The sequence below is a fragment of the Piliocolobus tephrosceles genome, chromosome 8 (assembly GCF_002776525.5).
Source record: "Piliocolobus tephrosceles isolate RC106 chromosome 8, ASM277652v3, whole genome shotgun sequence".
Taxonomy (NCBI): Eukaryota; Metazoa; Chordata; class Mammalia; order Primates; family Cercopithecidae; genus Piliocolobus; species Piliocolobus tephrosceles.
Genome location: NC_045441.1, coordinates 33,568,346 through 33,590,602, shown reverse-complemented (window position 1 = coordinate 33,590,602; position 22,257 = coordinate 33,568,346). Strand labels below are relative to the sequence as shown.

General features: G+C 45.2%; 1 protein-coding gene across 5 annotated transcripts in view; it reads right to left on the bottom strand.

Annotated features, from left to right (window-relative positions):
• The window catches only part of CCM2 (CCM2 scaffold protein), a 72,539-nt gene that overhangs the window by 7,049 nt on the left and 43,233 nt on the right, over positions 1 to 22,257 (bottom strand). For all 5 annotated transcript variants that reach the window (XM_023226422.1, XM_023226420.2, XM_026456396.1 and 2 more), the window contains 3 exons: positions 5,246 to 5,329; positions 4,601 to 4,784; positions 936 to 1,072 (listed from right to left, as the gene is read on the bottom strand). In XM_023226422.1, the coding sequence (XP_023082190.1) occupies positions 936 to 1,072; positions 4,601 to 4,784; positions 5,246 to 5,329 (405 nt within the window). The remainder of the gene's footprint in view (positions 1 to 935; positions 1,073 to 4,600; positions 4,785 to 5,245; positions 5,330 to 22,257) is intronic.

Genomic DNA, 22,257 nt, shown 5'->3' with positions numbered 1-22,257 from the left:
GCCCAGGAAAGAGGTGAGAGAAGATACCATCAGTATCATAGCCCACCTGGAGGCGTTTCTAACAGCTATAAAACAGTTTTATAACAGTGTGCTGTCTAAAGCAGAGGCTCTCAACTGGGGCAATTTTTGTACCCCTCCTAGGGGACATGTAGCAATATCTGGAGATATTTTCAGCTGTCACAAGGGGAGAAGCTGGGATGCTGCTCAACACCCCACAACGTACAGGGCAGCCTCCCACAGTGGAAAATTATCAGGCTAAAAATGACAGTAGTACCAACACTGAGAAATGCTCATTACAGGTGGGTGGTCACTAGTATCCATTTTACAGATATGGAAATTAAACAGAAAGGTGTTAAGTGACTGCCAAGCCCCCACAGCTATTGGGTGGCTGAGGGGGCCCCAAACCCTAGCCTACAAGGGCCCGGCCCTTGGCTCTTCCAGGTGGTGAGTAATCTATAAGCACAGTCCTGAACACCAGGCAGGTCTAGGATGCAGTTCCCAGGCAGGTGACTCCCGCTGCCTGCCCATCAGCGTGGGGGCACCCTGAAGAATAAGCAAAAAGCTCAGTAGCCAGGTGGTCTCAGAGAAGGTGCTGGGGCTTGGAGATAGGAGGGTCGGAAGGCACAGGGGTGGGAACCGTTAGGGAACCTGGGCCTGGGGCAGGACCTGGGATGCAGCCACGGGCAGAGGAGCCGTGGGCAGGGCCAGGATAGGGGCAATGCCTGGGGCAGGGCTGAGCAGAGAGGTGGCGCTGGGCGGGGACTAGGGTGAGGCGGGGACAGGCAATGGCAGAGGAAGTAGCTGGGGCCAGGGCAGTACCCAGCACTGTGCTGGGTATGGCCAGGGTGGGGCCACAGACGGAGCTGGCCATGAGCAGGGTTTGGGAGGAGCCAGGGACAGGACTCGGTTCTGAGTGAGTGGGGCGAGAGTCTCACCTTGCTCTCTGCAGCCAGGATGACCAGGCAGCATGCCTCCACGGGCCCAACTGCACTCTCCGACAGGGAGCCTGCACTGAGACCTCTGGAACTTTCCGCACACAGACTCTGGCTGGGGGAGATCCCTGGGTCCTGGGCTAAGAAGTCAATACCATCTCAGGTTAGTGCAGTGAAAGGGCAGGCATGGGGGCACTTGAGGCAACAGCTGAGGCCGCTATGGAAACAGGCTGAGAGGACCTTTACCTGGCTCAGGCACCCACAGAACGACCTGGGTGAAGGGCCTGCACCAGACACATCTTGCTTCTCTAAAGAAGGGTGGGAACCCATGACCCCTGAGCTCCAGGGCACCAGAGCTGCACGTCATCCTGTAGTTTCACATGCTTCAAGTTCACATACAACAGACCACACACACAACTCTGAGAACAGTCACCTCCAGGAGGTTTCCATGTGTTCTGAGGGAGTTCCCTCCTTACAGATGGGTAAACGGAGGCAGGGGGAGGTGAAAGGCCAGGCCTGAGGGCGTGTGAGCTGCACTGTCCACGTGGCAATCTAGATGGTCAGACCCCAGTGCCCTTGTTTCTAACATCCTACCCATCGCCTCCCTAGACAAATGAGGATCTCTTGAAATACATGGAGTAACTCAGTGGTTTTCCTGATAGCAGGAGGGAGGCCCATCCCCAGAAAGCAGGGCTCTTACCATCAGTTCGGACCACCCTGGGAGGACTTCAGGACTGAAAACAAAACCTAGAGGTGCCATTAGTGCCAGGGTGTCGGAGGGCAGGCCAGCCTCAGGAGGGAGAAGAAGGCTGTCCCAGGCCAGGTGCAAGGTAGGCGCATGCGCACAGACACGGGCTCCATAAGGGACGTACGTACCTCAAACTCCACAGTGAGACTCCTGGGGCTGCTCTGTCCCTGTGGCAGCCACTGGCCACAGGACTACTGAGTATGCAAAATGTGATGAGTCCACATTGAAACGTGTGAGTGCAAATTATACACAGGGTTTCAGAGGTAGACAAAGAAAGAATGCTATGTAGCTCAACAATTTTTATATCGATTATATACTGATGTGATAATGTTTTGGGTACAGAGGGCTAAATAAAATATATTATTGAAAATAATTGGCCAGGTGCGATGGCTCATGGCTGTAATCTCAGCACTTTGGGAGGCCAAGGTGGGTGGATCGCCTGAGGTCAGAAGTTCAAGACCAGCCTGGCCAACATGGTGAAACCCCGTCTCTACTAAAAATACAAAAAATTAGCTGGACGTGGTGGTGGGAGCCTGTAGTCCCAGCTACTCGGGAGGCTGAGGCAGGAGAATGGCGTGAACCCAGGAGGTGGAGCTTGCAGTGAGCCGAGATCGCACCACTGCACTCCAGCCTGGGTGACAGAGCAAGACTCCGTCTCAAAAAAAAAAAAAAATTCACTTGTTTCCCTTCACTTTTTTTCTTTTTTTGGTATGAGTTTGGTAAGAAATCTCTACCTTCTAAACATTTTTTAAATGTTGGCTCCCTGGTGTGTACCTGTGGCAGTTCTCAAGGAAGCAGGGTGGGCAGCCTAAGGATGTGGGCAGCAAGTTGTATGCCTCTCCTGTATCATCCAGGAAGTGCTACTGTGGGTGCACGGGTGACCCTGCCTCATCTGGCACCAACTCAAGTCACCGCCCTCCAAGCAGTTCCTGCCACATGGACCCTATTGCAGCTAACCTGGCCCCCAACTTCCCCGTTCCTGTGCTATACCAAATACCAGGGTACTTTTGGTCCAAAGAGACACAGAGACTTGCTTGCACACAGCAGGCACTGAGTAAACGTTAGCTATTCACCTGCCGGTCTCTTATGTTGAGAACTCTGGATTCCTAATCCTAAACACAGCATGGCGGCCCAGTGCAGTGGCTCATGCCCATAGTCCCAACACTTTGGGAGGCTAAGACGGGAGGATTACTTGAGGCCAGGAGTTCAAGACCAGCCTGGGCAACATAGAGAGACCTCATCCTTAACAAAAAAAGTTAAAATCTTTTAAAAATTAAACAATAAACACAGCATGCCTCATGTAACACAGGAGATACAACACTGCTCCAGTACATCTGCAAAAACAAGAAAGATGGCCCCCAGGACCCAGGGATTCACTCTCTTCCTTTAAATCAAAAGTTCTCTCAAAGACCAGAGGTCCTGTTTTTCATCTATTTTTGGAAAGTTTCTCACTATGGCGTTCATTCTCTCTCCATTTAAAAAAATCTGTTATCCATTTCCTTTAGCAATGTGTTCTAATAATTAAAGCTGAGAAACTGTCATGCAGGAGAAGAAATAAAGGGGGGGCCTATATCCCCTCTCTACCAGCTTGAAACACCTGCAGGAAGCCAGTCAGAAACTAGTCTCCTCACTCCTTGTCCCTAAGGATGGCCCAGGCCTAAGGCCTCCCGCAGGGTCCAAAGGTAGAAAAACAGGAGGGTCACCATGGTGTTGGACAGTATGGCTAGAAGTAGCCACCAAGCCAGCCTTCTCAGCCAGACAGGGTGAGTAACGTACATGTGTGTAGGTGTGGTGTGTGCCTGTGTTGGGGAGGATGTACGCAAGTCTACGCTACTGCTACACAGAGAACAAAGCAGAGCAACAGTCACCTTCATAAACCCCACCAGTGTTCCCTGTGTAGTTTGTGACCACAGCAACTCCAAGCATCTAGACTCACAGGCTTTCTGTGGACAGATCTCAAGAGCGCACTCAAGCTGGCAGCTTCATGGCTCAAGGGGTCAATAATGAACACATTCGCCAGATTCTCAATGAACTACTGACCTTAAATGGAACAACAACTTCCCCTCTCTGCTACCTCAAACACAGTGTGTGGTCTAGGCAGACCCACTGTGACCCCTTCACACCCTGCCACTGGACCTCTGGAAATGAAAGGCTTTGGGATCAACCCAGTCACCAGCAGAGATCCAAGGAACCCAGGATACTGTCCCTACCGCAACGCCAGCTTTTAAAACTCAGGACTGGGAGGGGCAAAATACAGGGAGGGTGAACCATGGTCTCTCCCCTCATCCTCAGTGGCATGAATGCCTGGGCTGGAAGCCACTGGAAATTAATGGGCAGCTTGGGATAGGGTCCAGTGAGGCATCACTGTACTCACCACAGCCAAAAATAACATTCTGCTCAATTCTGCCCAATTCTATCCCATTGTGAAAGCAGCAGGCAGCAAGGACACACAGAGAGTAACCTCTATGACCAAGAACTCCTGGGAGGTCTGGGTCTCATCTTTGCTGTCCCTGCTTTAAGGACACTGTGCAGAGCTCAAAATGTCAGTCAAGCTGAGGTGAGGTCCCTACCCACTGTGTTCTCTCTAGGCTCCACCACACCTAGGCAGAGAGGCAACTCCAGTGTACCCAGTGGGAGTCAACAGGAGCCCCGCCGGGCAGAGGAACAGGATACCAGTCCTAAATATTGTATCCCAGTATTGCTGAGTCCCCAAAGGCTCTTAGTGTGCCAGTGACTCCCAGTGTCTGGTAACTGATCTCAAGCCCTCTTCTGGCTGATCTCAGAGACAGGAAAGCCAACTCTTGGTCATGACAAACAGCAGCACCCAACACAAAGCTGCAAAAACTGTCTCCAGAACTTCATAAAATTCACACATGTACTCCTTAGGACAAGGACCCTCCTGACCCCTGACCTCCTGTACCTGTCTTCAGGACCACCAGGTGCGCGGCGTCATCCCGAACATAGGAGACGGCGGCGATGTCATGGATGGGCACCCTGAGGATGATATCCTCCCCGTCCCTCCAGGCCAGCTTGACGTTGTATGCAGACAGGCTGAGCACAGCATCGTGCTCCTGAGTCAAGTGTCCCGGAAGCTGGTGGGCTCTCTGGAAAGAACCACAGGGCGTCAGAAATGCAGACTCAGCTGTCAACCGGCATGGGGCTCTTCTCCTGAGAATATTGTGCTGGCCGATGTCACACATGTGACAAATGCTGAGTGAATGAGGTCAGTGTTATTCCCCTCAGAACAGTGCTTGTTTCAGGGACACCAATGTGTTCAAACCATTTGGGAGATTCTTCTGGAACTGCCTTCAGATTCGGACTTACGGCACGTGGTTTGAAATATCTTGAAAATGTAAATTCCGGAAATAGCCCAAAATCACATGGAGCAAGTCTCGAGAATCAAGTTAATGTCCATACTAAGGAATAGTCTTTATGGCCAAGAGCCAAGTGTACCCATAATGTGATGAGACTGGCTCATTCCTCACAGCCACGAGGCCAAGTGTACAGGGACCAAGGGCTGGTGGGGGCTGAGGGCTAGTGCACAGGGTTAAGAGGATAGGGTTACCTTTGCATTGTCTATGAAATGCAGGATTTCAGTCCTACTGGAGGGATTCAGGTATCCTGGTATGGACGTTAACTGACCTAAATACTGAAAGAAAGTGAAGAAAAAAAATGCCATGAGAAATGGGAGCTGAGCCAACACCACCATCACTACTGCCGAGAGCACAAACCAACTGCTTCATACTCAGGCCACCAGGCCCATGGGTCTCCAATCTGGCTCGTGTGGAGGGCCAACTCTAGGAAGAGAGCCCTGGGTTCTTACAGAAATCTCTACTGGCTGAGGACAGTGCTGCTCCATCTCCTACTATTCTATAGTGAAGGTCATCATCAAAAGTCCTGCAGTGGACATCCCAAACTACTAGTACCAAAACTACTAGTTTTGGTAGAATCCGTATTCTAAAACAGGGATGGCCAGTGTTTTCTAGTCACTGCTGGGGAAACTGAAAACAATGGCACCATGCACAACTTCACTAAAAAATAAACTTACTCAATTGCAAAAGTCAACGCAGCTGAGAAATGAGCATAAATAGAAAAATGAAGTGCTATGGTTTCAAAGTGTCCCCCAAAACGCATGTGCTGGAAACTTAGTCCCCAAATGCAACAGTGTTAAGGATGGGGCCTTTAAGAGGTGATTAGGCTGGGTGCAGTGGCTTAGGCCTGTAATCCCAGCACTTTGGGAGGCCAAGGCAGGTGGATCACCTGAGGTCGGGAGTTCGAGACCAGCCTGACCAACATGGGGAAACCCTGTCTCTACTAAAAACACAAAATTAGCTGGACGTGGTAGATCATGCCTATAATCCTAGCTACTCGGGAGGCTGAGGCAGGAGAATTGACTGAACCCGGGAGGCGGAGGTTGCAGTGAGCCGACAGTGCGCCATTACACACCAGCCTGGGCAACAAGAGCACAACTCTGTCTCAAAAAAAAAAAAAAAAAAAAAAGAGCTGATTAGGCAACAAGAGCTGTGCCCTTGTGAGCAGATTAATGCTGTTATCCTGGGAGGGGGGTTGTTATCTCAGGAGCAGGTTCCTGATAAAAGGTCAAAAAATGAATTTGACCCCCTTCCCTCTCCTGCCCTTCCACCTTTCGCCCTGGGATAACATAAGATGCAGATGCAGCCCCTCACCAGCTGTGCCCTTCAACGTTAAACCTCCTGGCCCCCAGAACTAAACAATTTTTTTTCTTTTTTTTTCTTTTTTTTTTGAGACAGGGTCTCACTCTGTAACACAGGCTGGGGTGAGGAGGCATGATCTTGGCTTACTGCAACCTCTGCCTCCCAGGCTCAAAGCAATTGTTCCACCTTAGCCTCCTGAGTAGCTGGGACTACAGAGGTGTGCCACCACACCTGGCTAATTTTTGTAGAGACAGGGTTTTGCCATGTAGCCCAGGTTGGTCTTGAACTCTTGGACTTAAGCAATCTGCTCACCACAGTCTCTCAAAGTGCTGGGATTACAGGTGTGAGGCACCATGCCCAGCCTAGAAATTTCTATTCATTATAAATTTCCCAGTCTGTGGTATTTGTTATAGCAGCACAAAACAGACTAAAACTTTTAGTAAACAGGTTTTTTTGGTCACACATGGCTGTGAGGCACTTGGCTTAGCAAACCTCCATGACACAGGGCCTCAGGTGCAGAAGGCTGTGGGCAGCAGCACTGTACCTGCTGTGCTCCTGCCTGTATCTTACCAACCACCATAACATTTTTAATGTTTCTGTTTTTTAAAATGGGTTGCTGATTCTTCCCAAGAACAGGCTTCTTGCACTCAACATTTTTCAGTTGTTCATTACCTCACACAGTTAAGTTCTCTATTAAAAAATAATGAAATGGGACTTTCCAATTTCTTGTCCAGCTTGTAAAGGGCTCAGAAGTCATCACTCCCATCCTCACAACAAGAAAGCTGGCAAACTTACAATCAATGACTGTTCTTAGATCCATCAGATAATTGAGGTCACATGAAAAAACAATAACCCCAAAGATGGAGAGACAGATATGCAATGCTAAGAATCACAGCTCATTGCGCAGCAGAAACCCTAGAGCCAGCACCAGCAGAGAGAAAAGGGGAACTGATAAATGGCAGAGACTGAGCATGGACCAGTATGAGACAAAAACTCCAGGGGAACAGTCACTGGGGAGGTCCCCATACCAGTCTGAGTTTTACCACTAGGAGCCCCACCAGGCTGTCAGGGTAAGACTGGAGAAACATCTCCTCATACTCTGGCAGGAGGAGGGAAAATACATCATTTAAAAGTATAACCAGGCCAGGTGTGGTGGCTCATGCCCATAATCCCAGGACTTTGGATGGCCAAGGCGGGAGGTTTGCTTGAGGTCAGGAGTTTGAGACCAGCCTGGGAAACATGGTGAGACCCTATCTCTACAACAACAACAACAACAACAACAACAACAAAATAGTTGGGCATGGCGGTGTGCCTGTGGTGCCAGTTACTCAGGAGGCTGAGGTGGGAGGATCATTTGAGCCCAGGAGGTCGAAGCTGCAGTGAGTCATGATGGTGCCACAGCACTCCAGTTTCCCAACCAACATATAAAGGGCTCAGAGGTCATCTCAAAAAAAAAAAAAAGAAGAAAGAAAAAAAAAAAAAAAAAAAAAGGAATGACCAGAGCATTCTGTTATCCTTAACAAAGGCCTTTCCTCAAGGAAAACTATTTTACCAGAGCCTAACCACCTAGGGGTAAGGAAACACCCAATTCCTGCCTCCTCTATCGTTTATGTCTCTCCTAAGGGGGAGGAAAAAAACAAAACTAAGAAGTACATGTGAAGGCCACGGCCCAGGGACACAGGCTCACTAAAACACTGAGACCTAATTCCAGGACTACAGAACACTTCCTCTCCCCTGAAAGCCACATCAACAGGACCCCTGTGTAATAACAGGGATGCACACCTACAAGAACTGCAAGCTTCAGACTCTATTTAAGAAGGAACCTTGAAGAAACCCAAAAACAATGGAACACAAAAACAAGGACACACAGGAGATTTTATCCCTCAGCATCTACAAGGGCAGCAAACAGTAAACACAGCCCAACTCCCAGCCAGACAAACATACCTCACACTAAGGCCTATTAACCCGATGCCTAAGTTTCTCATATCAGAAACAGACTCAGACATGGTGGAGATTTTGGAACTACCAGATTGGGAATTTCAAACAACTACGATTAATATGGTAATGGCTCTAATGGAAAAAGTAGACATCATGTAAGAACAGACAGGCAGCATAAGCAGAGATGGAAACCCTAAGCAACAATCAGTAGGAAATGCCAGAAAGCAAAAGTTCTGTAACAGCAATGGGGACTGCCTTCGACAAGCTCAAGAGGCTAGACACAGCCAAGGAGAGACTCTCTGAGCTTAAGAATAAGTCAACAGAAACCTCCAAACGTGAAAATCAAAGGGAAAAAAGAATGAAACAAAGAAAACAGAATATGCAAGAACTGTGGGACAGTTACAAAAGGTGTAACATATGTGCAATGAGGATATCAAGAGAAAGAAAAGAACACAATAACTATTTGGAGTAATGAGAGCTGAGAAGTTCCCCAAACTAATGTCAGACACCCACCCACAGATCCAATGAGGTCAGAGAACACAAAACGGTAAAAAGCAGGGAATCTACACTGAGGCAAATCACATCAAATTGCAGAAATCAAACACAAAAAGAAAATCAGAAAGGAAGACTATCTCTTCTGCAGAAATCTGGAGATTTTTTCCACAGGAGAAAAACACCCTACCTATAAAACGGCAAGAAAAAGAATGACACTGGACTTCTCTTCAGGAACCATCCAAGCAAGAAGAGAGAGGGAACTATTTGATTCTGTATCCAGTGAAATTACCCTTCAGAAGTGAAAGAGAAATGATTTTTCTCAGAAAAACAATAACTCAGGGATTTAACATTTCAAGAAAAGTTAAAAGAACTTCTTCAGAGAGAATGAAAATGATATGGTCAGAAACTCTGATCTATGTAAAGGGGAAAAGCATCAGAGAAGAAATAAAGATAGGTAAAATTAGTATTTTTTTTTCTTATTTTAATTGCTCTAACACATTAACAGTTTGTTCAAAATAAAATTTGTGTATTGGGTGACTGTAGCCGAAGGATAAGTGAAATAAATGACAGCAATGTTATAAGCAGTGGGACGAGTGAATTGGGAATACTTGGTTACAAGGTATTTGCACTACCTGTGAAGCAGCACAGCATTATTTGAAAGTGGATTTTGATTAGTTGTGAATGTATATTGTAAACCTTAAGGCAACCACTAAAATAAATATATATATACACACACATAACATTTTTGAGACAGGGTCTTGCTCTGTCACCCAGGCTGGAGTGCAGTGGCACGATCACAGCTCACTGCAGCCTCAACCTCCCGGGCTGAAGCGATCCTCCCACCAGTAGGTGAGACTACAGGCACATGCCACCAGGCCCAGCTAATTTTTGTATTTTTTGTAGAGGCAGACAGGGTTTTGCCATGTTGCCCAGTCTGGTCTCGAACTCCTGAGCTCAACTGATCCGCCCACCTCGGCCTTCAAAAGTGCTGGGAATACAGGCATGAGCCACCGCACCTAGCCTGTATTTTTTGTTTTTTTGTTTTTTTTTAAGAGACAGGGTTCCACCACATTGCCTAGGCTAGTCTCAAACTCCTAGGCTCAAATGATCCTCCTGCCTTGGCCTCCCGAAGTGCTGGGATTACAGGCATGAGCCACCATGCCTGGCCAAAAGTTTTAAATAAAATATTAGCAAATTGAATCCAATAATATATTAATAATTATATACCACGATCAAGCGGGATTTATCCCAGGTGTGCAAGGCTGATTCATTGTTCAAATATCAATCATTGTAGCGGGGGCGGTGGCTCATGCCTACAATCCCAGGATTTTGGGAGGCCAAGACAGGAGGATCGCCTGAGGTCAGGAGTTCAAGACTAGCGTGGCCAACATGGTGAAACCCAGTCTCTACTAAAAATAAGAAAATTAGGCTGGTCATGGTAGCTCACACAATTAAAAATTGGGCAAATGACTTGACATTTCTCTAAAGATACACAGATGGCCAAGAAGCCAAGCCTAATTTTCAACAGCAATAGTTATTAGGGAAATGCAAATCAAAACCATAATGAAATACCACTTCATACCCACTAGGATGGCTACATTTTTTTTAATAGTGACGGGGGTAGGGTCTCACTTTGTTGCCTAGGCTGGTCTTGAACTCCTGAGCTCAACTGATCCTCCTGCCTCAGCCTCCCAAAGTGCTAGGATTACAGGCATGAGCCACCACACCTGGCCCAGACGGCTATTTAAAAAAGGGAAAATGACAATTGTTGGCAAAGATATGGAGATATTGAAACCCTGTGCATTACTGGTGGGAATGTAAGATGATACTCCTGTGAAAAGCAATATGGTGGTTCCTCAAAAAATTAAACACAGAATAAGCATATGATTCAGTAATTCCACTTCTGGGTATATATACAAAATAAAAGCAGTGGCTTGAAAAGACATTTGTACACCCATGTTCATAGCAGCATGATTCACAATCAACTAAAGCAAGAAACAACTCAAATGTTCATTGACAGATAAGTGAATAAACAGAATGTGGTCTATACATACAACGAAATATTGTTCAGCCTTAAAAGCAACGGAAATGCTGACACATGCTACAACATGTGGCAAGTGAAATAAGCCAGTCACAAAAGGACAAATATTGTATGATTCCACTCACATAAGATACCTAGAGTAGTCAAATCATAGAGACAAAAAGTAAAGCAGTGGTTGCCAGGGGCTGTGGGAGGAGGATGGAGAGGCACTGTCTAACGGGAACATGGTTTCGGTAAGAGCTGATGGGAAGCTCTGGAGATGGACAGTGCTGATGGTTGCACAACAGTGTGAATTGATTTTATGCCATTGAACTCTACACTTGAAAATGATTAAGATAGCAAATCTTTTTTCTTTTTTCTTTTTTTTTTTTTTTGAGATGGAGTCTCGCTTTGTCGCCCAAGCTAGAGTACAGTGGTGCGATCTCAGCTCACTGCAACCTCCGCCTCCCGGGTTCAAGCAGTTATCTGCCTCAGCCTCCCAAATAGCTGGGATTACAGGTACCCGTCACCACACCCGGCTAATTTTTTTGTATTTTTAGTAGAGATGGGGTTTCACCATCTTGGCCAGGCTGGTCTTGAACTCCTGACCTCGTATCCACCCGCTTTGGCCTCACAAAGTGCTGGGATTACAGGCGTGAGCCACCGGGCCTGGCTGATAATAAATCTTATGTATATTTTACCACAATAAAAAATTTCATCTTATTAGTTTTATTCAATAATTTCATTTGCTATCCCTCCTAGTTTTGCATCATCCACAAATATTATTCTCTGTTCTCAAAAGGGTAATAAAAAATATTGACTACGATGGGGTCATATGTCAAGTGCTTTGCTGAAACAAAAGTACCCCGGAATTAAGTTTACAGAATTGTACAGGAATTCTCCCTGGCCTCCCTGTGGCTGTGGTGACACGACATCACCATCACTATCTTGCTTTTCTTTGGTGTTATCCAAAATCTGGCCATGATGCTTCAAAAACTCAGGCTCACAGACCTCTAAAGAGGATTCACGATTCTACTTTCTTCCTATAGGGATGAATCTTTACTCATTTGAGATTTCTTTCACTGTGAAATATTTATATTAGTAAAACAACTTTTATCAGTAAAGAAAAAGTACAGCTGTAATCCTTGTTCTAATATCTGAATAGGACACAGTATGTATGCCTCCTGGACAGTTCTCACAATGGGCTCCCCATCTGCCCTGGGAAACCCTGTCTCCTGGGTGTCCCCTGGCCAACACCCAGTGCCCCTATGGCAATGCCATGCCCAGCCTACACCCACTGTCCCAGCAAGCCAAGAGCACAGCTACGAGAGAGAGGACCATGGTAAAGCAGTGAGAGAGCAAGGGGACATCTGACCAGCCAGCCATCAGCTCCGTTAGTTCTGAGATTAGTGAAAGAAGACGGTATGGCCAGGCAGCCTCTCACACACCCTTGCCTGACTGCCAACCACACAGCTCCATGCTGGCAGGTTCACCCCCTCCTCAAGCACCTTGTCTAGGGGTTGGGGTAGGGGAATTGGCTCTAAACAGAAAGTTCTTCTAAAAATAACTTCTGACAAGATACAATGGAAGTGTTTTTTTGTTTGTTTGTTTGTTTTTTTAATATTGATACCAAATCAGTCTCCCAATAACTTCTCTTTATTGGCCTTGATTGATAAGGTTCCCATGGCAGGGTCTGGGCCCTGACAGGGAAGGAACAGGATTCTGAGATTTGGGATGGGGATAGCTGGGTAAATGCCTTTGAGAAACTTAGTCCTCAAATTCTTCTTAAAACTATACCTACAGAAGTGACCTATCCCCTTTTGTTGTAGGACAGAAGCCCTCCCCACACTCCTTGCTTGAATATAACACATAGGCCTCAAATGAAATGGGAATCTCATGAGATAATGCTTGCTCTCCCCAGAATCTGCCCTGTCCACTTCTCACGGCTGGGACTCGCTACAGGATGTGCCTAACGAGTTCTGACAGAGCTGGAGAATGTACCTGGGAGAGGACCTCAAGGTGTTGGATCCAGGGGAACAGAATATTAAGCTGAATGGGAGATCTTCTCTACTAGGGCACATACTATAACACAGCATTTAACACCCTGAGTGGGGGGTCCAGAGGCCGTTCTCAGATACTGCTGGCAGGCTCTTTAAGTTCAGCATAAGTGATGACTCATATCAAAGTGAGATTGTAGGACTGCTGTGGCAAAGTGGATCCAGGTATCGAAAGGCTCGGACATACTACAATTGACCTACAAAATGACAGGAAAGCCCACCAGCGGCCCATGTCCCTCAGGAGAACATGATGGCATTCCATCAACCATGGCACTACTGAGTGTGCAGAAGGACCATGGGCACCACTGAGAAGCTCTGTGCTGGCCAGCCTCCGAAGGGGAAGCTAACCATCAGGTGTGCTTGTACAGAACTGGGCTCCCCAGGAGCAAGGGGATAACAAGACTCTCCCTAGCAGAAGCCAGGGAGCAGCACTGACTCGCATAGAGCAGGTGTAGGTGTCAGCTAGTAACAGGCAGCAAGGTCAAAATAGCAGCCAGGGGAGCCTGGGCTCCATGCAGGGATCTATGGAGACGGCTGACAGAATGCTGGAGTTTCCATGGGCAGGACAGATATGAAGCCAACAAGGGTGCTGCTTAATATATATAAACAAGAAAAATCAAAACGGAATAAGCAGAAGGCTAAGGTGAGCTTCTGCAATGCAAAGTATCAATTCCTGACTCCGTTTCTAGATCTGGAGCAGCTCTCAAACTCAGACACACTGACTGAAGGAAAGACCAAGCCTGCGTGGGAGTCAATCTGCAACACCAAGGCAAGTACACGCCACAGTGATTTCCCCAGCTCTCCCCAAAGCAACTTCATTCACCTGGGTAAAAGTACCATGGGAACTGAAAGTCTTCAGAGGTTTTTGAAATACAGGGTCTGAGACGATGCTGATACTTAGGGACCCAAACTGTCAACAAGGTCCTCCACAGAGCAGGAACATATGGGAGTCAGATAATACATGAAGCTCAGCCAGGTACACCTCAAAGTACATCCACTGGATAAAGACTCAACTGGTGGCCATCTGCCCACTTCCCTGAATATAAGAGACGTAATACAAGAAGAACGGACATACTTAGCACTTTGTAGAATCCTCCTATTGGTCCTCTGATCTAAAGAATAAGAGTTACTGAAGTAGAAAAGGCCATTTGGAATCCCCTGAAATTTATCCTGACCCCTGACCCCTGACCCCTGGCCATAGTAAATCAAAAACAGTATCATTTCCCAGTGGGAAAAGCAAATTAATGCTGCTCTTGAAAACGTAAATGAAACAGGGTAGGGGTCCCCATCTCATGCCCAGTCTGGCTCCTATAGAAATTATGGTGGGTAAACTGTGGTAGATGACTGTAGACTGCCACAAACTGAGCTAAATGGAATCGTTACTCAAGTGAATAAATAATCTTGGGTACATGGTTTGTAGCTATTGATGCGGTAAACACTTCTTCCTCAAAACTATCAGGAACTGTTGATGTTCACGTAGGATGGACAACAGTACATGTTCACGTTCTTAGTGCAACACTGCTAAGAGTGCCAGCTGCAGGAACAGGTGGCCCAAACCCAAACACTTCCAGCGGAGATGTTCTGAAGCCTCTCCCGTAAATTCCACCCACAGCCTCAGAAAGGGTTCCCAATACACAGCTGACAGAAAGAAAATCCCAAGCGTGGTTCACATACTTAGGTACAAGCAAATACACTACAACCCTTCACCGTGGCAGACCTGCCGGCAGGATACCAATTCTGCAGCCCTGATAAGTAAGGCATCATCCCCTCAAAGAGACCAACCAGTTGTCCTGTCTGCCGGCCAGCTGAATACTTCAGAACTCCTTTGACCCTGCAATAAGAAACAATTGTTCTGGCAAAAATTAGCACATGCTCCACATAAGGGTTTGCCTCTCCTGCCTGCAGCAGCTGCCAAACTACTCTCCAAGGGCTTGTGGGGCGTGTGGTTGCTGATGTGGGACAGCATGTACCATCACCTTGGATCAAGGGACTCAGTGCTAAAGGAGGTACAGCAGCAGGCACATGACCATGGAATTCAATGTCCCATAAAACACCCTCACGCATGTAATCCCAGCACTGTGGGAGGCCGAGGCGTGTGGATCATGAGGTCAGGAGATTGAGACCATCCTGGCTAACAAGGTGAAATCCCGTCTCTACTAAAAATACAAAAAATTAGCCGTGTGTGGCCAGACGTGGTGGCTCACGCCTGTAATCCCAGCACTTTCGGAGGCCAAGGGGGGTGGATCATGAGGTCAGGAGATCGAGACCATCCTGGCTAACATAGTGAAACCCCGTCTCTACTAAAAATACAAAAAATTAGCCAGGCGTGGCCGGGCGCAGTGGCTCACGCCTGTAATCCCAGCACTTTGGGGGGCCGAGATGGGCGGATCACGAGGTCAGATCAAGACCATCCTGGCTAACACAGTGAAACCTCATATCTACTAAAGATACAAAAAATTCGCCAGGCATGGTGGCATGCGCCTGTGGTCCCAGCTACTCGGGAGGCTGAGGCAGGAGAATGGCACAAACCCGGGAGGCGGAGCTTGCAGTGAGCCAAGATCGCGCCACTGCTCTCCAGCCTGGGCGACAGAGCAAGACTCCATCTCAAAACAAACAAAAAAAACCCAAAAAACCCTAAGCCCCTGGAGCGGTCATCCTGATAAAGCTGTGGCCAGCTGGGAGATTGGGAGATGACACACTGAAAGGATGCCCCCTCTCCTTTAGGATGCAGTTACATCTAAACCAATAGTTGCTACATGGTGTCATGTCCCCAGTGGGTTGAATGAGGCCTTGGGTCCCACTGAAGTAGTCAGGGCTGGAGTTCATCTGGAGAGGTTTCCAGAAATTATGACCAAATGCCTCTGGAGAAGCTGAGTCTGGATGGAGTGAACTTAACTTGAGAAATACATGGATGAGGGAGTGCAGGGTGGAGTGTAGTACAGGCAGTGATGTCCCACCCAGGACCCCCCGCTGCTCTGAGTGTGGATGGGTAACACCCTAAGCTACTTCTGTCTTCACCGAGCTGTGGCATTCTAGGCTTTAGAGCATGAATCAGGTTGAAATTAACCCGAGTCTATGATTTTTAGGCATCTTTCCCCTCTGCCCTACCCTATCCCCTTCACTCTTTCTCTTGAGCATGCCCTTAACAGATCAGTGGAACATGATCCCCAGTTTCAGGCTCTGCTGCACGAGAACCAACTGAAGACAATGATGAACAAAGACAAATGACAAACTAGGGGAAAACATTTAAAACTAACTTTACAGCAGAGGACTAACTTACCTGACATACTGAGAGCTACTGCAAAGATATTAGAAAAGCAGCAACAACCCACTAGAAAAAATGGGCAATGGATCTAGAAATGTAGTCTGAAAGAGACCTGACTTTTGACCATTTGAAAGACACTCAACCTCACTTATAAGTACAAACTATAATAAGAAAACATTTTAAAAATATCAGACTGGCAAAGATCAAAAAGTTTGAATAAACACTGTGTTCCTCAGAGGGTAGGGAAACAGGTACAGTTGTTCCTCAGTATCTGCTGGGGATTGGTTCCAGGAGCCTCTTGGGATACCAAAATCTGCAGATGTTCAAGTTCCTCAAACAATATGGCAGTATTATTCGCACATAACCTACACTCCTCCTATATAACAGTCATGCATCATTCGACAACAGGGATACATTCTGAGAAATCTGTCATTCGGCAATTTCATCACTGAGTGAACATCACAGAGTGTAATTACACAAACCCAGATGGTACATATAGCCTCCTACACACCTACGCTATAAGGTATTGCTCCTATTGCTCCCAGGCTACAACTTCTACAGCATGTTACTGTATGAATACTGCAGGTAACTGTAACACAATGGTGAGTATTTGTGACTCTAAATACATTCAAACACAGAAAAGGTAATGCGTTGTGCTACAATGTTAAGATAGCTACATCACTAGGCAATGGAAATTTTTTTAGCTCCCTTATAATCTCATGGGACCATTGCCATACATGTAGTCTGTCGTTGACCAATATGTTGTTATATGGCCAAGACTGTACTTCAAATTATCTCTAGATTACTTATACCTAATACAATGTAAATGTTATGTAAATAATTGCTACACTGTATTTTTAAAATCTGTATTTTTTTTTTATTGTTGTAGTGGTTTTTTTATTGTTTTTTTGAATATTTTCAACCCACAGTTGCTTGACTCCTCGGGTGAAGAACCTGCAGAGGTAGAGGGCCGCTTGCACGCTCACAGAGTCCTCACGTATGCACTGACTTCAATCCTTTATGAAGAGCAATTTGGAAACGTATGTCAAATTAAAAAGTAACCTAGCCTTAGATCTAGAAACTCCACTTTTGTAATTTATCCTATAGGTAGAGTAAAACATGTATAACAGTTGAAAATAAATTAAAAATGTATTAATAAATCACTGGTTAAATAGAGTATGACACAGCTATCTAAGGGAATATCACGCAACTATTAAAACGGACAAGGCAGTTTTATGTGTGCTAATGTGAACACTCTGTGATAAATCAAGATATACTGTTCAGTGTAAAAAGCAAGGTGCAAACAGTGTACACCATGTAATCATTTGGGAAACAAATGCATGTGTATGCTCATATATGGACAGACTGTAAAGACACGAGAATCTGGTTCAGCAATTCCTCCCACGGAGGACGCATATGATTTCTTTTCACCGAGAATCTCTTTGTTATCATTTGAATTTTGAACCATGTACATAAATTACATATTCAATTAGATAAAAATAAATAATACGCTGGGCATGGTGGCTCACACTTGTCATCTATTACTTTGAGAAGCCAAGGCAGGAGGATCGCTTGAGCACAGGAGTTCGAGACCAGCCTGGGCAACATGGCAAGACCCCATCACTACAAAAAAAAATACAAAAATTAGTCAGGTGTGATGGAGCAACATGTGGTCCCAGCTACTCAGGAAGCTGAGGTGAGAGGATCACCTGAGCCTAGAGAAGTTGAGGCTGCAGTGAGTCATGACTGTGCCACTGCATTCCAGCCTGGGTGACAGAGTGAGACCCTGTCTCAAAAAATAATAATAATAACAAATCTGAGAAGAGCTTCTTGGGTTTGGTATCACAAATGTGATTAATTACACTGTCCCATTATTAAAACCATACAGCAAGCCTGCTATGAGTCCATTCATAGTCACTAGGTGAGCCCACATGAGCCTTGCACTGCACCAAACCCTACTGGGGCAAATGTCAGCTTGTGATGGAAACTACAGAAAGAATGCCTTTTTTTTTTTTTTTTTTGAGACGGAGTCTTGCTCAGTCGCCCAGGCTGGAGTGCGGTGGCGCGATCTCGGCTCACTACAAGCTCTGCTTCCCGGGTTCACGCCATTCTCCTGCCTCAGCCTCCCGAGTAGCTGGGACTACAGGTGCCTGCCACCACGCCTGGCTAATCTTTTGCATTTTTTTTAGTAGAGACAGGGTTTCGCGGTGTTAGCCAGGATGGTCTCAATCTCCTGACCTCGTGATCTGACCATCTCGGCCTCCCAAAGTGCTGGGATTACAGGCGTGAGCCACCGCGCCTGGCCTCTTTTTTTTTTTTTTTTTTAGACAGGCTGGAGTACAGTGGCACAATCTCAGCTCCCTGCAACCTTCGCCTCCTGGGTTCAACTGATTCTCCTGCCTCAGCCTCCCGAGTACCTGGGACTACAGGTGCACACCACCACATCCAGCTAATCTTTGTATTTTTAGTAGAGACGGGGTTTCACCATGTTGGTCAGGATAGTCTTGATCTCTTGACCTGGTGATCTGCCCGCCTCGGCCTCCCAAAGTAATGTTCCTACTTTATGAAGGTTTTGTGAAGATTAAATGAGAAAAATGTATTTAAAATGTTAAACAGTATTGCTGCACACAGTAAGCATTCCAAGACAGAAGCTACTTTAAATTCCTTTCAACTTGTTCATTAATGTTTATTCTAAATACAAAATACTTCCCATAACCACCACATTGGAGTAGGTGGGATTAAATGTCTCCTCTCACTGGTGGATTTTATTGTTGTCATTGTTTTTATTTTATGAAATGTATACAGTTTAAAAAGGCAAATAAAGTTCAAAAAAATTGTAAAACAAAAAAACAACAATCTCCTTTACCAACAGGGACAACCCCATCCACAAACCACTTCCAAGAGGCGGCCACACAGGAGTCTTCTGATTCTTCTAGCATCTAGAGCCATTTTTCTAAATAATAGGCTTATGTTGCGATTGCTTATCAATTTAAGACATTATTTATTGACTTCCAATTATATCACCATTCCCACTTTCCCTCTCTTTTCTTACAACTTAGATAATTTTTCTTAATCAATACTTAGTTCTTATATCATTATCTACATTCTCTCACTGACATGCCAAGTAGTAGTCAAATTACAATTTCTTTATAATTAAACTTTTATTTTAAGGTAACTGTAAATTCGCCTCTTATTATAAGAAATGATACAGGGAGATCCATCGCTCCCTTTACCCTACTGCCCCCAGCAGTGACATCTTGCAGAACTATAGCACATCACACCAGGACACTGACGTAAACACAGCCAGAGCACCCATCACTGTGAGGACCCCTCCTGTTGCCCTTTATAGGCTCACCTACTTCTCTCCAACCCTACCAAACCTTAATCTGTTCTCCACCTCAGCAACTGTGTCATTTCAAGGATGTTACAGAAAGGAACATACGGTGTGAAAGCTTTCAGAATGGCCTTTTTCACTGAGCATAATTCTCTAGAGGCCCATCCAGGTTGCTGTGTAGTTTGTTCCTTTGTGGTTGCTTTAAGACAGGGTCTCACTGTCACCCAGACTGGAGCACAGTGGCGTGATCACGGCTCACTGCAGCCTCCACTTCCTGGGCTCAAGCAATCCTCCAGCTTCAGTCTCCCCAGTAGGTGGGACTACAGGCAGGTGCCACCATGCCCAGCCCTTCGTATTACTGAATAGTCTTTCATGGCATGGATGGACCTCATTTTGTTTAACCATTTATCCACCAAAGGACATGGAGTTGTTTCTAGTTTTGGGCTACTATGAATACAACTGTTTTGAATATTAATATGCAGGTTTTCATGTGAACATACATTTTCATTTCCCTGGGATAAATGCCTAGGAGTGCAATTGCCAAGTTATTGGTAGTTGCATGTGGAGATTTAAAGAAACTGCCAGACTGTTTTCTAGAGTGGCAGTACCATTTTACATCCCTACCAGCAATGAATGAGGGGTCCAGTTCCTCAACATCATCTCCAGCATCTTGTTTTCTACTTTTTCTAAATTTAAGACATTCTGTTAGGTGTGTATTGGCAGCTCATTATGGTTTTAATGTGCATTTTCCTGATGGCTAATGATTTGAGCATATTTTCATATGCTTACTGCCATCTGTATATCCTCTTCAGTGAAGTATCTCCTCCTGTCTTTTGCTTAGGTCTTAATTGGATTCTTTGTTTTACTGTTGAAGTTTTGAGAGTTCTTTATATACTGTAGATACCAACCCTTTGTCAGATATGTGGTTTAAAAATATGTCCTCTCAGTCTGTAGCGTATCTTTTGTCTTTTATAGAGCAAAAGTTTCAAATTTTGATGAAGTCCTTTACGTTTTTTCTTTTATGAATTATGCTTTAGGTATCAAGTCTCAAAACTCTTTGTGTAGCCCTGCATCCTGAAGATTTTCTATGCTTTTTCCTAGAAGTTGTATTTTATATTTAAGCCTATGATCCATTTTGAGTTAATTTTTGTATTTAAGTTGTGAAATTTAGGGCAAGATTCAATTTTTGCCTACAAATGTCCAACTGCTCCAGCACCATTTGTTAAAAGGCTATCCTTTCTCCACTGAATTGTTTGTGAACCTCTGTCAAGAATCAGCTGGGCATATATGTGTGGATCTGTTTTTCATGACTTTGCTCCCTGATCTGTGTCAGTCCCTCTGCAGGTACCACACTGTCTTGATTGTGACAGCAGTATGATCTATCTTGAAATCAGGCAGGCTGACTCCTCTCATTTTCTTCTTTTTCAAAATTATTTTTAGCTATTCTACTTACTTTGCCTCTCCATTTAAAGAATAGCTTGAAATGTAAGATCGTGCCACTGCACTTTAAGAATAGTCTTGTTTATATCTACAAAAAGTTCTTGCTGTAATTTTGGTAGGAATTGTAAAATTCACTTTTAATAGTTACAAGCTATTCAAATTATTTCATATTGGATGGCTTGTAGTAGTAATTTGTGCTTTTCAAGGAGTTGATCCATTTATATCAACTTAGGGATAACTAACATACAAACTAGGTTGAAACTTCAATCCATGAACACAGTATGTCTCTCCATTTATTCAGACCTTTGACTTCTTTAATCAGTGTTGTATAGTTTTCAGCATACAAATTTATATCCGTGTTTCATTTTTTAAGTGATTGTAAATGGTATTGATTTAATTTTGATATCCACATATTCATTGTTCGTACACATATCTTGTTTGTCTGAGTTTTTTGTTTGTTTGTTTGTTTTTGAGGTAGAGTCTCGCTCTGTCGCCCAGGCCGGAGTGCAGTGGCGCAATCTCCGCTAACTGCAAGCTCCGCCTCCTGGGTTCACACCATTCTCCTGCCTCAGCTTCCCAAGTAGCTGGGACTATAGGCGCCCACCACCAAGCCCCACTAATTTTTTGTATTTTTAGTAGAGACGGGGTTTCACCGTGTTAGCCAGGATGGTCTCGATCTCCTGACCTTGTGCTCCACCCGCCTCGGCCTGCCAAAGTGCTGGGATTACAGGCGTGAGCCACTGTGCCCGGCCCTGTTTGTCTGAGTTTTTAATCAAGAATGGGTGCTGAATTTTGTCAAATAAACTTTCTGCCATTGATTGATATAATCACGTGATTTTTCTTCTTTAGCTTGTTAATATGATGGATTACATTTTCTTTTTTTTTTTTAAGCTGTGATTTTTCTTTTATTTCTGTAAATATATGGTATTATTAAGCAATTCATCTAACTTCTCATTTATGGAAATCAATACAAGTTTCAAGGTGACTCAAGTTCCCACGCACAATAGGAGGGCCTGAATGGAAACCAGGTACTGATTTTTCAACTGAACCTGCACAAACCACTCTAAAGAAATTGCTCTATCAGCTATCACTTCTAGTTGCACCTAGCAGCTAGAACAATACTACAGCAAGTGTTCAACAAACATTTGTTGAATAAGTTAATGTCAGATAGAAAGAAAAGGCTAGACATAGGTAAAGGTATCTGACAAGATACAAATATTGATACAGCAAGAACATAAACACAGGCCACAAATAATTTCACCAATTTCGAATTATACTTTTAGAACAGCACTATCCAAACTAGTTTTGTAAAACCAAGAGGTTTTTCTAGTTATCTTAGGGATCGGTTAGAGTTT